At 49.2% G+C, this 16,469-nt stretch overlaps 5 protein-coding genes across 5 annotated transcripts; 3 read left to right on the top strand and 2 right to left on the bottom strand.

The window, feature by feature from the left end:
* Window positions 1–754: 754 nt before the first annotated feature.
* BDW43DRAFT_313014 (carotenoid oxygenase family protein) lies at window positions 755–2,457 on the top strand (the record flags this gene model as incomplete). Its single annotated transcript, XM_032047491.1, has 2 exons — window positions 755–820; window positions 868–2,457. The coding sequence occupies 2 exons, from the start codon at window positions 755–757 to the stop codon at window positions 2,455–2,457; spliced, it is 1,656 nt and encodes a 551-aa protein (XP_031898330.1).
* Window positions 2,458–4,297: 1,840 nt separating this feature from the next.
* On the top strand, window positions 4,298–6,248 carry BDW43DRAFT_313013 (alternative NADH-dehydrogenase; the record flags this gene model as incomplete). Its single annotated transcript, XM_032047490.1, has 4 exons — window positions 4,298–4,655; window positions 4,741–5,079; window positions 5,142–6,113; window positions 6,175–6,248. The coding sequence occupies 4 exons, from the start codon at window positions 4,298–4,300 to the stop codon at window positions 6,246–6,248; spliced, it is 1,743 nt and encodes a 580-aa protein (XP_031898329.1).
* A 434-nt stretch (window positions 6,249–6,682) lies between these two features.
* Window positions 6,683–10,406, bottom strand: BDW43DRAFT_138931 (dynamin-related GTPase MGM1). Its single transcript, XM_032038292.1, has 2 exons — window positions 9,807–10,406; window positions 6,683–9,748 (listed from the first exon to the last, which is right to left on the bottom strand). Exons 1-2 carry the CDS (start codon window positions 10,102–10,104, stop codon window positions 7,245–7,247), a joined length of 2,802 nt encoding a protein of 933 aa, XP_031898328.1. The 5' UTR covers window positions 10,105–10,406; the 3' UTR covers window positions 6,683–7,244.
* On the top strand, window positions 10,218–12,162 carry BDW43DRAFT_138615 (glutamine amidotransferase subunit DUG3). Its single transcript, XM_032038288.1, has 3 exons — window positions 10,218–10,841; window positions 10,932–11,664; window positions 11,719–12,162. The coding sequence occupies exons 1-3, from the start codon at window positions 10,674–10,676 to the stop codon at window positions 11,994–11,996; spliced, it is 1,179 nt and encodes a 392-aa protein (XP_031898327.1). The 5' UTR covers window positions 10,218–10,673; the 3' UTR covers window positions 11,997–12,162.
* A 165-nt stretch (window positions 12,163–12,327) lies between these two features.
* Window positions 12,328–16,340, bottom strand: BDW43DRAFT_301691 (uncharacterized protein; the record flags this gene model as incomplete). The annotated part of the gene is made up of 7 exons (XM_032045095.1): window positions 12,328–13,467; window positions 14,127–14,133; window positions 14,680–14,845; window positions 14,904–15,036; window positions 15,088–15,735; window positions 15,792–15,896; window positions 15,963–16,340. 7 exons carry the CDS (start codon window positions 16,338–16,340, stop codon window positions 12,328–12,330), a joined length of 2,577 nt encoding a protein of 858 aa, XP_031898326.1.
* Window positions 16,341–16,469: the final 129 nt, after the last annotated feature.

Raw genomic sequence — 16,469 nt, 5'->3', positions numbered from 1 at the left:
TTGATGCATGGAATGGGGTGCAGAGAAAAAGAGACCACGGCTCTCTTTTTCCAAATCTTCAAACTAGATTTGAATTTTCATACGTGATCGGCCAAGTCAACTGCAGGTAATGTGTCCTTCGGAGAGCTGATCGTGACGCGATCGCCGATGATTCTTTGTTGACCTACTTATCATATGGTTGTACCGACGTTTAGATGTGCATCGAAATACCCCAAATGAACGTTTCCTGGGAGCTTCAGTTAGCTGAAAAAACGGACTCAAGTGACAAATGAATAGAGACGAGTAAACAACTCTGATTTGGGATCCGTTATTGTCCATTGGCAAAACGTCGTATTCGCAGCTGAGCGCGGACTGAAAGTTATACCAAATTGCCGCCATAATGGGAGGATATAATCCACGGGGATGAGTTGACTGCTGTGTTGTTGCTAATGACCGTGGCTATATTTTCTTGTGCTCAGGATTTACAGCCCGGTTCCAGGAGAAGGCTGTTGATGACGAGAAGCTGGTCAACCACAATTGAATATCTGAGGCCTGTTTTCTTCCGTGTCGCAATCCACTACCGCATTTGGGTTGGGGGGCCTATCCCGACGGAGCAACCCAAATTCACCAGGTGCAATGAACTATACGAAAAATGATTTAATTATGGATTTATAGGGCGGGGGTACTCCTTCTGCCTTTGATGCTCTTGGTATAATAATCTATCAATACCCCACGTCCCTGATGTACAGCTGAACATCCATCACCATCAGCAAACATGGCGTGGCAAGTAAACAAGCCCGCAAGTTCCAGCCATTACAATGACTGGCCAAATACACAGGGTGTAAGCCACATCCCCCATTATATCTAAAAACATAACTAACTAGCTAGTTTGATGTCCGTCATCAGGAGCTTGAGCCCACAGAATTATCAGTTCAGGGCAAAATACCACCCTACTGTGCTGGTGTGCTCTTTCGCAACGGCTTAGGTCCTCGCGACATTCAGACCGACAAACAGACCACCTATCGTGTGAGCCATTGGTTCGACTATTTCGCACAGGTTCATCGCTTTCAGATTCATGCTCCTACACCAGAGCATCTGCAGGTCCGCGTCACACATAACTCGCGACTGACCTGCGATGGTGTCATCCGAAGAATTCAGCGGACAGGATATCGTGGCGAAATTACTTTTGGAGCCAAATACGATCCATGCATGTCGCTATTCCAGAAGGCACAATCGATCTTTAAGGCCTTTCCACAAAGCGTTCCCGATCAAGTCGACATCAGCGTCTCTTTGAATATCAACTTTCCCGGATTGTCAGCGACGGGTAGCAAACAGGAGGAGATACGTGGCAGTGGTATTCAAACTCTTTGTAACCGCACCGACAATTCGACCTTCCAGATGCTCGATCCCCAGACTTTGGAGCCAATTGGTGTTGCGGACCAGACCGCTTTGCATCCCTCACTCAAGGGACCACTTAGTGCTGCCCATTGCAAGACGGACCCTGTCACTGGCGATGTCTATAACTACAACCTGGACTTGGGTGTGACGGGTACCTATCGTGTCTTCCACGTTTCTCGCGCGACAGGTAAAATCAGCATCCTGGCAACATTCAGCCACGCTGCTGTGTATGTGCACTCGCTTTTCCTAACGGAACACTATGTTGTACTCTGTCTGTGGAACGCTCGCTTCCGTGCCGGCGGCATGTCCCTGCTATGGACACACAACTTTGTGGATGCGTTGGCCGAGTATGATCCTACACAGCATAGCACATGGTTCGTGGTGGACCGTACTCCCGGGGGGCGGGGCCTGATTGCGCGCTATGAATCTGATCCATTCTTCTGTTTTCATACCATTAATGCGTATGAAGAGCGCTCATCAACCGATTCCTCCAAGGTGGATATCCTCGCCGACATTTGCGCATACGACAACCTGGACGTGCTAAAGCGCTTCTATATTGAAAACATCATGTCTGACTCTGCTACAGACCTCCACTATGGTGATCCAAGAAACTATAGGGGCCGCGGGGCATTCCGGCGGTTTCGTTTGCCTGCCATTCCTGAAGTATTGGGCTCCAAGGCTCTACCAGCGGAGCTCATCTTCTCGATGGGAAAGGGACTAGGACCAGAGTTGCCCAACATCAGCCCTCGAGTACGCGGCCGTAAGTACCGTTACGTCTATGGTGTGACTGACTCAGGGAAAAGTGTGTTCTTGGATGGCCTGGTCAAACATGACATGATCACACAGACATCCGTATATTGGAGTCAGCAGGGGCAGACGGCTAGTGAGCCCATTTTCGTGGCAGATCCGGAATCGACGGATGAGGATGGCGGCGTGCTTCTGTCTGTTGTTTTGGATGGGATCGGAGGGCATAGCTATCTTCTCGTACTCGATGCGAAGACGATGATGGAGGTCGGAAGGGCTACCGTTAACGGTGTGGTAGGCTTTGGTTTTCATGGTGTCCATGTGCGGGAAGAATAAGTGGTAGTTTTATTTTCTTCTTCCGTTGAAATTTCACTTCTGCCTTATTCAGCTAGATATTTCAAATGCGGTAGTGTTCTACTTTACCTATATATATATGCCAAGCGCCCTCTCGATGCTAACACAGCAGAACAGTGTCGTTCGTCATGTTAGTTTGATGACGATCCTTGAATCATCCCACATGTATGCTACCCACTCTGCTTCTCAAGTCTAAGAGAGAATATAGGATGCAACCCTGACTCAAACAACTCCTAACAGGAAAAGTCAGTCTAGAATGCATTTTACAAGCGGGATAATAGTACAAGTCCGTTAGCCGTCTAGCATGTGGTTCAACCACTAATAGTATGTATGATAGTATTCAATAATTAAGAGTCATGGGATATTCTACTAGACTCAACGTGTCTCCGGACACTCCTTCATGTGGTAGCCACATGCGATATCTTCTCTTTTCTCTCGCATGCCGAAAACCCTTAGGAGCGATGTAATTCCCTCATATCTATGGCACGACTGCCAGGGCTAAGATGAATGAATAACACATAGATACAAGAATCCGAACACAACATGCCCGTCCAGCAATTGACTATGCCTCCATAGTCTAGATATCTAGCCGTCCAAGCGACATGTGCAATCTTTTCTGACCCGTCACCTTGTGAATGGGGCCAATACTGAGTTTCGCTCCAAGAATTCTTAATAACTGGGGGGAATTGATTGCGAGCATTCGGGTTGATGGTCTTTAGAAACGAGTCTAAATCAATAATCAGCTGACAACAGAGAAGCTACGATAGACGGAGTGGATCAGTCTTCCCCGGATCCTTACGGCGCCCTTGTCATCCGGACTTTCTTCGATGTTTTGGGAGGTAAATCGCAGCTGGGATGGTCTAGATGCGGGTGATCCCGGCTGGTTCTCGGGAATAACCGCTAACACTAGCTACTGGTATGAGTCAGCTGGCATTACCGTCGTTTGGAGAGAAAGTCATGATCATTACATTTCGTTTCGGGGAGGTGAGGAGAAGATGGGATTGGGTGGACCGTGAGTACTACTAGATATGTATAATTACTATCAATGGTAGTCTGATTGATCAGGTTGATGGAAGGGAGTAGTAGTTATATTATATTATATTGTACACTGTATATATGCGCTGCACATTTTGTAGATTGTGATAGTAGTTCGTCATGGAGATAAGATCCCCGTCTATAATGCAGGTGGTTAAAGGTCTAGAATGGGCAAATAGGGAACCTTGTTGCGAATTCCTTTCCTTCTGTCCGTCACGTCATTCTCTGTTTAAAAAGAGAGTGCCATACCCACTTTGATGGCAATTTTCTTCTTCCCCTCATAAGCTTGTAGAGAGCTTCTCCTCACCGACCGAATATTCCCCTCACTCTCCAAATTTCAAGATATTGATTATCAAAGAAGGGAGAGTAACTAACAATTTTTTTCCTTTAAAAAAAAGGGGGTAGATAAAGAACCAAAACGGTTTATCTTTTAGTATCGAAACCCAGACCCAGTCCACCGGGAGGCCCATTCACCCTCAGGCTGCAATCTCTGGCCCACAGTGTACACGGAAAAGCACCGAATAAGGAAGGCTTTAGCCCACCGGAGACCCGAATTCCAAGGCTCCAAGGCGTACAAAGTCACTGACACACCGATTCGCCCAAAACAGCTATTTTCGCGCGTCACTCATCCAGCGCCTCCGATTTTTTTTTTGTAATATTTTTTTTTTTTTATGATTTGAGTCACTGTCATTTGGATTCAGGTCAATTTCTCTTCTTCTCTTTTTTCAACTCACTTCCCAAAATCCCACTCTCCACTCCCACCCCCTTTGGGCGACCGCAACCTACAATGGTCGGAAGTGCGCTTGCTCTCCGGTCCAAGATGGCTACGCCATCGGCCATGCAGATGTCGTCGCTGTCGCGCAGGTCGCTCTCGACTCGATCCCAATTCATTCGCTCCACTCGTCCCTTGAGATCCAGCGGGCTCTCCCAGCAGTCCGTCCAGCGCACCGCTCGTCGTTCCTACGCTGATGCCGCTCCCACCCCGAAGCCAAAGAAAGGATTCAGGTTTTTGCGCTGGACCTGGCGCTTGACTTGGCTCTCCGCTCTCGGTTTGACCGGTTATGTGGCGTATAGCGTCTATGACCTCCGCCATCCCATTGAGCAGGTCAGACCCGATCCTAATAAGAAGACCCTCGTCATCTTGGGTAGGTTACCCTACATTGTGTCTTTCGCCAAAGTCCATAGTTACACAATGTAAGACATGTGATTAACTCAGGCGGCGTTGCGCAGGTACCGGATGGGGCTCTGTCTCTCTCCTGAAGAAGCTCGATACTGAGAACTATAATGTCGTCGTCATTTCCCCTCGAAACTACTTCCTTTTCACCCCTCTGTTGCCCTCTTGCACCACGGGTTTGGTCGAACACCGCTCGATCATGGAGCCGATCCGTAACATCACTCGCCAGAAGAACGCCTACGTCAAGTTCTACGAAGCCGAGGCTACTAAGATCGACTATGAGAAGCGCGTCGTTTACATTAGCGATGACTCTGAGATCAAGGGTGACATCTCTAAGACTGAGGTGCCTTTCGACATGCTTGTTGTTGGTGTTGGTGCTGAGAATGCAACCTTCGGTATGTAACCCAGACATTACCCCCCCCAACGGGATGAACCAGGACTAATCGCACAATTATAGGCATCAAGGGTGTCAAGGAGCACTCTTGCTTCCTGAAGGAGGTCGGAGATGCCCAGAAGATCCGTACCCGTATCATGGACTGCGTTGAGACCGCCATCTTCAAGGATCAAACTGAAGATGAGGTCAAGCGTCTTTTGCACATGGTTGTTGTCGGTGGTGGCCCGACTGGCGTTGAATTCGCCGGTGAGATCCAGGACTTTTTCGAGGAGGATCTCAAGAAGTGGGTCCCTGAGATCAAGGAGGATTTCAAGGTCACTCTGGTTGAGGCTCTTCCCAACGTGCTTCCTATGTTCTCCAAGCAGCTGATTGACTACACCGAATCGACTTTCAAGGAGGAGGCGATCACCATCCGCACTAAGACTATGGTCAAGAATGTGACTGATAAGTACATCGAAGCCGAGGTCACCAAGCCCGACGGAACCAAGGAGCTGGAAATCATCCCCTACGGTCTCCTGGTTTGGGCTACCGGTAACGCCGTCCGCCCTGTTGTCCGCGACCTTATGAGCCAGCTCCCCGCCCAGAAGAACTCGCGCCGCGGTCTTGCCGTTAACGAATACCTTGTCGTCAACGGTGCTGAGAACGTTTGGGCCGTCGGTGACTGCGCCATTACCAACTATGCCCCCACTGCCCAGGTTGCTAGCCAGGAGGGTGCTTTCCTTGCCCGTCTCTTCAACACCATGGCCAAGACCGAGGCCGTCGAGGCCGAGCTGAAGCAGCTGTCAGAAGCGCAAGCCAATGCCAAGAACGGCGAGGAGCGCAACCAGATCTTCGACGAGATTCGCGAACGCCAGAAGCAGCTGCGCAGAACCAAGCAGATCGGCCCCTTCCAATACTCTCACCAGGGCAGTCTGGCTTACATTGGAAAGGAGCGCGCGGTTGCAGACATCAGCTGGCTGAGCGGCAACATCGCAAGCGGTGGTACCATGACCTACCTTTTCTGGCGCAGTGCCTACCTGAGCATGTGCTTTAGCAGTAAGTGATCCCTCGTCCCTATTATACCACCTAGTATCCATACTAAAAAACAATATTACAGCTCGTAACCGTATCCTCGTCGCCGTCGACTGGATCACGGCCAAGATATTCGGCCGTGACGTTTCTCGGGAGTAACAGTTTTCTCTCGCATAGATTCGGACCCAACTGTACTGTATTCTACCACCAACAACCAAAAACAGCAGATATGCTACGTCTATGAAACTTTCCAAGCGAGAATCCCTCATGTTTATTTTATCCATTCTACCCCTGACACGCCCCGTTCCCATGACCTTTTACCATCCATCCATCCATCTTTCCTTTCCTCCGTTTCTTTTTCTTCCCCACCAAAGATGAACTGGAGCCATCTCATCACCAATGCCACCCTTTCCACCCTGCATCTAGAACATCAACCCGACATTCACCTACACCGTCTTGAAGGATAAATCCCAAGGCACATTGGAAACGGGAAGAGAAGGAGAAAAGAAAGAAAGAAAAAGCATTAATCATTTTTACCTCTGTGTACGAAATAGATAGACCGGTTGTGGGGTTACTGTTTATTTTATTTTATTTAGACTTGTTAGATTTGGCCATAATCATTCTATCTTTTCTTTTGTTCATTTCTTTATTATAATATTGTTGAGCTGGTTAGATTTTTATTAACTTTCGGTGGTGTTCTTGGTAATTATTATTGTAGGGACTGAGAGGGCGAGATGGTATGTTGTGGTATGTGTTTATTCTAGGGGTTTTTCGGGTTTATTGTTTTTCTTTGGGCAGGTATTGTTTGATGCCCATTGGATGCTATCTTATATATATAGTTGATTTCTTGTTCCTTTGATCTATATCGTAGATTGAGTGGTATTATGTAGAAGGTAAATATTTCTATCGATATAGTATCACATGGACTTCTGACTGATAATGGAAGAGGGTACGATGAAAGAATGAATAAACCAAGCAAGCACTCTCTGTGCTAACGCCTATCCTGAAGAGATTCTTTGGCTATAAACAGACCCTATTGATGGTATACAGGGAGCAGGGTGATAGGAGAGAAAGAAGGTGAAGGGAACGTAGATGTAGTGTATCCGGAGCTAATGAAAGAGAGGGAGGAGTACATAGGTAATAGTATGCATTTAATCAGAACAGGTTCCAACCACGACTCCTCTGCTCTTTGGACAGAGGTCGGTCGGCGTTTCTATGCTTATTGCGACCGTCCAACTGTCGGATGCTTTCGATTTTTTCAAGGGCGAGTTCGAGAAGCTCCTTCTTCTTGATGACGTCGAGGTGTCGGCGGATGCGAGGATCTTCCCGGGCGAAGCGTTCGACTTCTGCGTCAGAGAGGTGGCGGCCTAGTCTCATGTCCAGTTCCCGGGGGAAGTTGTAGTAGAACTCTGAGAGGAGCTCGACGTTGAGGAATAGTACGGCGGTTGATGTGAGCTTGTCGGCGACTACATCGAGGAAGACTTCGGGGCAGTAGTATTTATTCTTCTTGGTGGAACATTGCTTTGAGCGAACGGCGAGAAGTCTCATCTTAAGGAGATCAGCTCGATCGCGCAGGAAGGCGCTTTCCCGACCTGGGGAGATTAGCTTCAAGCACAATGTCAGTAAAATGGGAGATGTGAGACCTGACATACCTGTGGCTAGTAGGGCAGAACTGAATCCACCTGCACCCCCAGCACCGTCGCCTTCCAGGACCACCTCGCCTTTCCTGACCTTGTCGATAAATGACATGACATCCTTGATCTTTCTCCTCCCTACGGATTCTTCGACCCGTTTCAAAGCAGCCTCGCACGCCTTAAGCTCCTCTTTAAGCACCCTGGTCACATTCTCCCTCCCCTTGTACCATTCAGGTTCTTCGACTTCGATTTCGTACTTGTAAGGTTTGATGCAGTTTTCGACTTGATCGCTAGTGCTGAAGAATCGATCGTTCAGGATGCTACTGCAAGCATCCACAATCTGTTTCTGAGCGTACGGATGAGATGCGAAGGTAGAGCTTGCCAGTAATTGCTCAACGTGAGTTTGGATTGCATTCGCAACAACTGTCGTAGCAAGCCTACCGATTCCTAGTTTGGTCAAGGAGGATGTCGATGCATCGAGCTTCCGGTGCCAATACAGCGACTCTGGGTCGGCCTTGGGAAGGTCAATGAGGGGATCCAGCTCAGGCATCGGGGGGTTCAAGTCGTCGATGGGTTTGTTCCAATATCTCTGAGCTAGGATGTCCATGACGCGCTGATCGAGCTCATTCTTCAGCATCTCACGCACTTGAGGACGACCAAAGTTTTCCGCAAATGCCTTAAAGGAGTGCTTGAAGCTATCCAGACTCTCAGCAAGATAAGACTCCGCGCTCAGTGGGCGATCATTGTATTGAACCTTGAACTCATACGTCGCTTCTTCTAGCTCTTGACTGATAGCGTCCCTAGTACCCGCTAGGCTAGATGCCATCGTCTGCTCGAGAACATGCATAAGCTTGGTTCGTAGAGTTCCAACACCAACAGATACGTCTGATTGAGGCCCGAACTCAGAGGGATGAGAGGAGAAGTAGGCGTTCTCATTTTTCAGGATCGCGCTTGTGATATTGCCGCTTCCTCGAGAGGAGAACAGAGCGGTGGTTTGGGGGATCCGCGAGACGACACCTACGTAGCCGAGACGAAGAGGATATTTCTTATCTGTAAGGATGCTATAGCCACGATCGGGGCCGACAAGATCCATCTTTGTGATGACACCAATTGTCCTTTCGCCTCTAGGGTCTACCCTGCGACTGGCCCTTAAAGCTGTCGAGTTGGCGAGATCAACATCTGCCGCAGATATAGCTAAGATCACATTTGGCGCTTGGATGTATTTGTCACAAAGATCAGAAATCTTCTGCTTCAGCTCTGGAGGTTGACCTTGGCCGGAGACCTGAATATAGCCCGGGAGATCGATGAGGGAAAGATCGGGAACATTGGGAGAGTAGATGGTAAGCTGAATTGGGTCATCACTGACACAATCCCTTTCAGGGACTGCCAAGTTAAGGTCGGTCAAGGTGCGCTGAATCTGGGAGAAGTCGGTTATCTTTCCTAGCCCGAGGGCTGGGAATTCACCGTATTCTGCCTGTGCGTGCGGAGTATTGACCAGAGTAAGCTCGATCGGCCGCCGGGTAACCATGTTTGAGCCTTTGGGAAGAAATTCGTGTCCAACGATGGCTTCAAGAACGGAACTTTTACCAGATGACTGCGAACCAATCACCACAATGGATGGCAACGTGAGTGTGTTGGACTGTCCAACCGCTTGGAGTATGTTCCTAATCTCGATCATTTTACGAGTAAGGACCATCATCTGGTCATCCTCCGCATTCCTGGTCAATCGGGCGTCCTCATCATCTTGGTCATATCCGAAAGCCGCCGCTCCAGCCGCTGCACCGGCACCAAGTCGGCTTTCCCTTGGGGGCTGTCCTCCGGAGCCATCGTTTCCTGATTGGGGTTCTTCATTGGAACTTAGAATCTTCTGTAACCATTCAGGTACTTCCACACTGTCCGTAGTCCTTTGCCAGCCACGTTGTGTTTGTTCGGCCACATTCTGAATTTCGGAGAAAATGGACGAAGCGGCGTCACCGGCAGTCCCCCCCGCGCGTCTTAGCACATCAAGGGCATAATTTCCTGCCTCTGTGATGGTCATGGAAATTAGATAAATAAGCTTTAAGATTGGGATATGAGCACATACGTGTAGCTTGATATTGAAAGTAAGCTAACCCAGCGACCATTGCCCCTCCAAACATAGCGGGCAGCTTCACTAATTTTAGTGCCAGTTTAGGCAGGATTCTCGCAAACGATATCCCCCGCACAGCGGGGACATTGTGAATCGAGTTCGCACCGACAGGCCACGCGCGTCCCCTAAGGGCAGCGCTGCCATCTGAACGTAGAAGGCCCCCAGTCCTTGCACCGGCGTTATGGAGATGGCGGGCCAAAAGACCCGTCCGCAATAGCGGAACAAGTCGGTGGGAGAGGATTCTCCCGCTCATGGTTCTCGAAATCGCATACACATCAAGCGGAAAGATAGGATAGGATCGGTCATCTCCGGGCTCAAGGCCACGGTGGTTAGACTCAAGTTGGTGCGTCGAAGAACAACAGCAGCAACCGAATAGTTTAATTGAATGTCATCAATGATGGTCCCACGCGAAAACGAACCTCCGGCACGGAGAACCTCGTGACCTGCGTCAATGGCCGCTTCACCGTCCGTATAATTTGGGTATGAGTCACGTGCAGGGGAAATTGCGACATTCAGGCCTTAGGTACTGAAGCACAGACGTATATATTTCGATCCCTGGAGATCTGTTTTGTTTATTAAATTGTTTTAATTATTTCTATCTGGCTTTTTGTTTGTTTCTGGTTGTTGGGTTTCGCTTTGTTAATTGTGGATCAAATCGCATCTTGAAACCTCCCATTGAGCTGCGACTTCGGCCGCCGGGCAATAGAAGAACTGCTACACCGTTCCCCGGCCAGCTATATCTTTTTCTCTACACCGTTCTCTCGCTGAAATCTTGGTCGCGGACACTGAAATCCTTCCAGAGGAAGCTTTCTTTTCCTCGCCATGTGCCGCTTTTTGGTAAATCATTCCATACTATTTTTATACGTCATAAAAGCTGACCGCTACTTCCCTCAGGTATACAAGGGCAGGCATGAGATACGTCTCAGCAAACTGGTAACAGAGCCCAGTCACAGCATTCTGACTCAATCGTATGACTCTCGCCTTAGGCTGGTAAGTAAATAGTCTGCGCCACAATCTAGAAACTCCAATTATTCCCATTCCACATAACCAAACCATAATTTAACTCATCGGGGGCTATAGGATAACCGCCGTCCAGTAAACGGCGATGGCTTCGGCGTAGGGTTCTATACGGACCCCAAACTAGGCCCAGAGCCATGCATCTTCACATCCACACTCCCAGCCTGGAACTGCGAGAATCTGGAGAGACTGGCCTCCAAAACCTGCTCAAATTTGATCTTCGCGCATGTCCGCGCAACCACGGAAGGCGCTTTATCAGATAACAACTGCCATCCGTTCCAGCACAACTCGCTGATGTGGATGCACAACGGCAACGTCGGCGGGTGGCAGTATATCAAGCGGCCGCTGGGCGATTCGCTCGCGGATCGCTGGTATCTAGGCGTGAAAGGCGGCACGGATAGCGAGTGGGCCTTCGCGCTGTTTCTGGACCTTTTGGAGAAGGAGGGCGTGGATCCTAGCTCGGATCCTGGGCCCGAGGGCTTCGGACAGGCGCTTCTGCGCCGTGTGATGGTCAAGACGATTGCGAAGATTAATGGGTTCATCCGGGATATTCCGAAGAGGCATAATGTTTCCGGAGTGGAGACTCGCAGTCTGCTGAACTTTGCAGTGACGGATGGGCATACTGTGATCTGTACACGTTATATTAGCAGCAAGACGGACGAGCCTGCTAGTTTGTACTTCTCATCGGGGACCAAGTGGAAGGAAGGAAAGGTTAAGGGCCACTTCAAAATGGAGCGTCATGACAAGGGGGCCGATATTGTCCTAGTGGCAAGTGAGCCGATTACGTTTGAAAGACGTGAGTAGCAGCTTCCGGTAGTGCTCGACACTCATCGATTGCTAATTCCTGCAGATAATTGGGTCTCGGTCCCCGCAAACTCGATTGTTACAATCCATAAACAGACCGTCCTTTTACATCCCATCATGGATGAGTTCTATAGCGAGGACCTGAATCAGGACCGTTCTTCGTGCTATGCTGTATCGAAGGGTCTCGTCAGCACGGCGCCTGGGACGACGGTGCAGCCTCAAAATGTTGAAGATTGCAACCGGGCGGCAAATGCTGACTCGAAGGCCCCTGCAATCAATGTCAATGGTGCTAGACTGGTTGACTGCGCTGGGGGATTAGCTTAGCATTAACGAGTTTTCGCTAACTAGTGTGCAGTTTCACACACTGAGGGGGTTGTATGCCTTAAGGTATTAAGCTGGACTTAATGATTACCCTACAGTTGAGGCCATTGGCGTTGGTATTGGGTCGGGGTTTTCTTCTTCATTTTTGTCTTTGATATGGGGTACATCTTTAATGTTGGCACAGACACAGATACACACACCCTCTTCGACGGAGGTTTTTCGGGATTATAATTAGAAATTAGCTTACCATAGGGTCTTCTGGGCGCCAGATCGTGGCACACAAGAAACCAAAATACATATATTAAAGCAATGTCTTACACAAAAATGGTAGGCATTATGTATCGTCACCCGAAATATTGGCATGCTTAAAATATTTCATGCCTACCCATGCAACCACGACCCATACCCACGACATGACGGCCGTCATGATGATCAGAGCAGGATAATACCCAACAATTGGAAGGGTATTATCATCCTCCAGTTCGGGAGGTGCGTAAGGAGTCTCTCCAACATCCCAAGCCCATTTCCAGACACCAAAGCAACTGCCCATCCCCATGACAAAAACAAGCCAAGTCACTATCAGGATAATCCAGCCCCACCACTCTGTTTCCGAATAATCCCAGCTCATATCCTGATTACTGGCTATACCAACCGCATGGGTGGCAAGCGGAGACTTGGTGCGATGCATAGCTCGGTACGTTGAGTCCGCCGAAAGCGCAAAATAGGAGTCAGAGCTCGAAGAAGCCGATTGAAGATGTAAGCCGGCGGCGGCAGCAACAGCGGCATTTGTATTCTTCAGACGAGAAAAGGACACGATATCCTCGTCATCGGTAGTCACTTCTCCACCAAGGACGCTACCTTTGGAGCGATTCTGCCGGTTGTGCTGAGCAGACTTATCCAGCGACTTCAACGGCGCGTTCATGAAACCTTCCCATGCCGCATCATCCTCCCGACTACCTTGTTCCGTACTTCTATGAGGTGCGACATTATTCTCCGGAGGTATTGGATCAGGGAACGGTTGTTGTATCCGTGAGCCTGGGGGGAGTTGCTGTTGCTGCTCTGTTTGCTGCTGTTGCCCAAGGGCGTCTGCGCGTGGTACGTCAATCGGTGCTCGAGTCGTTTTCTTATCACGGTATTCAAATCGCGTGCCTAGTAGGGCGGTTTTCCGTAGCGAACCCCTTCTCCTTCGTGTCCGTCGTTGTTGTAGCGCACTAGCCATTGCCCTGCCGCCTCGTGCACTGGAGGTGAAACCGTCGCCATCGTTTCCGTCAATGCCGGAATGGGCTCGCTCTGGAGTGTTATGAGTCGCTTGGATCATGCGGAGGAACGAAAGTTTCGACAATAGTGAGCCGGATGAGCTGCGCTTGTGCCCGCTGCTTGCGCTCCCGGAGCGCGTTCGCCCGGAGAGTTGATCATCGTTATCCAGCGATAGTGCCACCCTGCCGTTGTCACTTGCATCTTCCATTGGCGCAAGCTGGGCGTGATTAGCTCAGCTGGCCATTAGCCGCCGACATCTAGTTTGATATTTCTAGGATTGTGCTTTTTAGTGAATAGTGTAGACAGATTCCATCGGGTAAGATGAGCTATGGTGAGAAGGCGAAAGGGGGAGATCGGAGTGAGCCAAGCCACCTGAGCCTCCGAGGCGGTACCTTCGTACCTTACTCAACCATGGATTCTTGATCTGTGTCTCCGAACCATACTACTCTGTACGTTGACGATATTTGCTAATATTGCAAAAACTACCAGCAGAAATGAATCAAGCCATTGTTCACGCAACAGCCCTTTTCAAATTGTACCTGTTACCGATGTGTCTGCTAACTAATTGATCCAAGGCAGCAAAATTGAAAAAGTATCCGAAACTCCAGGGCATCAAGTCGTAATCTGTGCCGCGTAAGGTAATATCACGGCCACGAATGGTATCATAAGGTAAGAATGAGAAAAAGTACCGACGCGATGCAAAGCACAGGAAGGCATCGTTATCTCGGGAAAGCGTTAAGCTTGTGGGTCAAAAGTATTGATCAACTTGAAATGAACAAAAGTCAATGAATAGATGAAAAATCAAGACCGCTATCAGGTAGAAGAGGAGCTTGGCATGCGAGCGTAAAGACACCGGGGCCTCTGCATAGGCCACACATGCATACTAAACGAATACGATACAAACTCATAGAAGGCAACTTATCAAAGAAAGAAAGATAATCATCCAAAATAAGGGTCAGACACATGATGAAACAAGAAGAGGTACTTTTAGTTTATTCCGCAGAACGCTTGAATCGAAAGTCCAAGAAGCTCTTAATAAAAGTAGCACACATTCATGGGAGCAAAAAGTATGAGAAAATCGACTAACAAAGTGGACTTGGGGTATTGGGTGTACGATAACACACAAATTTCATTTCAAAGAGAAGCATTTGGAAATGGGAGATGCGCTTAGAAATCCACTTAGTAAGGGACAATCATGAAAAAAGGAGCACGGTAAAAAAAAAAAATAAAAAATAAAAGATGGAGACAATGTGGTAGTACGAAGAGATTAAACGAGAAGAAAAATGAAAAGAGAAGAGAGTAAAAAAGGAAAGAAAAGAGCCTCTTCTTAACACAGTTGTTGACAGTCCGCCGTGCTTATACTCGATTGTCCATTTGGGGAGCGCTCGATAAAGCCGGCTTGCAGCGGAATCTATGGACGATGGGCTACGCTTGGTAGCCTCCAAAGCCATTCCCAAAATTGGCGTTGTTGGCCTGGTTCCAGCCAGACGCAGGAGTAGCCTGTCCGCGGCCGTAACCTGCGTTTCCTGGGACCTGGCCATAGTTCTGACCCGCCATTCCGGACTGATCCCAGCCTCTTCCAGCTGAGTTGGGACCTATAGTTCAATACATTAGCCATAATTCCAAGTTAGGTTAGAACGGAGCTATATTTACCTTGAGGAGTCATAGGTCCGCCGGGTCCGCCGTACTGAGGGAAATACGGGGCCGGGCTGTTGTTAAAGGGCGAAGTGCCCTGTTGACCGGAGAAATTGTCGAATTGACCAGTAGGGGGGCGATCCTTACCCCACTGTGACAGTTAGCCAAACGATGCCAAACCGAGATAGAGGGAAGACCATACGCTGCATTTCAGAGGACGCCCGTTAACATTGTACCCGTTTAACTGGCAGATAGCCATAGCAGCATTTTCGTGAGTATCCATCTTAATGAATGCAAATCCTCGATCTGCTTGAAGACGAGTTTCTAGAACATAGCCGAAGTTCTGGAACAGGGGGACAAGGTCGTTCTGCGTGGTGTAAGGAGTCAGGTTACCCACATAGCACGTGGTCTGCCACTGTGGGGTTTGCTGGATAACCATATCGTAGCTCTGAATGCCATGAGTAGGGAAGTGATGATGTCCGAAAGCCGTTGTCGGGGTCATTCCCATCGCCGCCATCGCCTGTTGCTGAGAGATAGATGGCTGTCCTTTCTGATTCGCCCAGTTGCAACGAATGGCACGAGATCCGAGCCACTCGCCATCCATTGAGCTCAACGCTTTGTCTGCATCCGCACGGTCGCGGAAGGCGACAAAGCCGTAGCCACGGGACCGACCCGTTTTCATATCCCACATGACACGTGCCTCAGAAACTGAGCCGAAGGCTGAGAAAGCCTGGGTGAGAATTTCGTCATTAACTTCGTTGCTCAAATCTCCAACGAAAATGTGGAAGTGGTTCGAGGTATCTTCCTTGCTCAGGGTGTTGGACTGATAAGCCCAGTTGACACGGATTTCCTGCAAAGCCCGTCAGAGGTAATTCTAGAAGGTATAGGGGGTCCGAACAGTCATACCGACTGGTGGATGCGGCGCCCGTTGAGAGTCTGCATGGCCCGCTCGGCAGCGCCAGGGTCGTCAAACTCAACAAAGCCGTAGTTGTACCCTTTGCTGTTAAACTTCTGCGGGAGTTAGTACGTAAGCCGGTACCCTTATGTCGAAGGGAATGTCGAACAAACAAAACTCACGTTTTTATCGGGAATGATCTTCACGCTGATGACATGCCCAGTAGTTTCAAAGATTTGCTTCAAAATATCTTCAGTCACCCGGGGATCGAGACCACCGACATAAAGGGCTCTCTTATTTGGCTCTGGGGCAGCCCGGCGCACGTACCCGCCGGCGCTGGTAGGGGACATCATATTGCCAGACATCGGAGAAGTGATCGCCGTAGGAATAGGGTTGGTATTCTGAGGGATCACGACTGGAGGACGAGGCGGCGGCGGCATATGGGAAGGATTGGCCTGGCCATTGCCCTGAGCCCCATCGTACTGCTGACCTGGAGGAGCAGAGGCTTGCGGAGGCGGAGGGAGAGTCGAAGGAGTTTGGGCGGGTACGTTATCAGCCATTGTTGAAAGATCTCACACCGCACTATACAAGGAAACTGATCACTGAAACAAAAAAAAAATATATATGCACAAGTTAATGAGTGTTGAAAGCGCTTAATGGGGTGTGAAGGTGGGTGAAGAGAATCTTTT

The sequence above is a fragment of the Aspergillus alliaceus genome (assembly GCF_009176365.1).
Source record: "Aspergillus alliaceus strain CBS 536.65 unplaced genomic scaffold BDW43scaffold_34, whole genome shotgun sequence".
Lineage (NCBI taxonomy): Eukaryota > Fungi > Ascomycota > Eurotiomycetes > Eurotiales > Aspergillaceae > Aspergillus > Aspergillus alliaceus.
Note: the sequence above shows the minus strand (reverse complement) of the source record. Positions and strands in the feature narration are given on the sequence as shown.

What these genes read in the sequence shown, in the direction of transcription:
- BDW43DRAFT_138931 (XM_032038292.1), bottom strand. Translation starts at nt 10,104, where the DNA reads ATGAGCGGGAGAATCCTCTCCCACCGACTTGTTCCGCTATTGCGGACG. An exon ending in CTTTCAATATCAAGCTACAC is followed by an intron (nt 9,749 to 9,806) that starts GTATGTGCTCAT and finishes TGACCATCACAG; the next exon opens with AGGCAGGAAATTATGCCCTT.
- BDW43DRAFT_138615 (XM_032038288.1), top strand. Translation starts at nt 10,674, where the DNA reads ATGTGCCGCTTTTTGGTAAATCATTCCATACTATTTTTATACGTCATA. An exon ending in ATGACTCTCGCCTTAGGCTG is followed by an intron (nt 10,842 to 10,931) that starts GTAAGTAAATAG and finishes CGGGGGCTATAG; the next exon opens with GATAACCGCCGTCCAGTAAA. An exon ending in GCCGATTACGTTTGAAAGAC is followed by an intron (nt 11,665 to 11,718) that starts GTGAGTAGCAGC and finishes TAATTCCTGCAG; the next exon opens with ATAATTGGGTCTCGGTCCCC.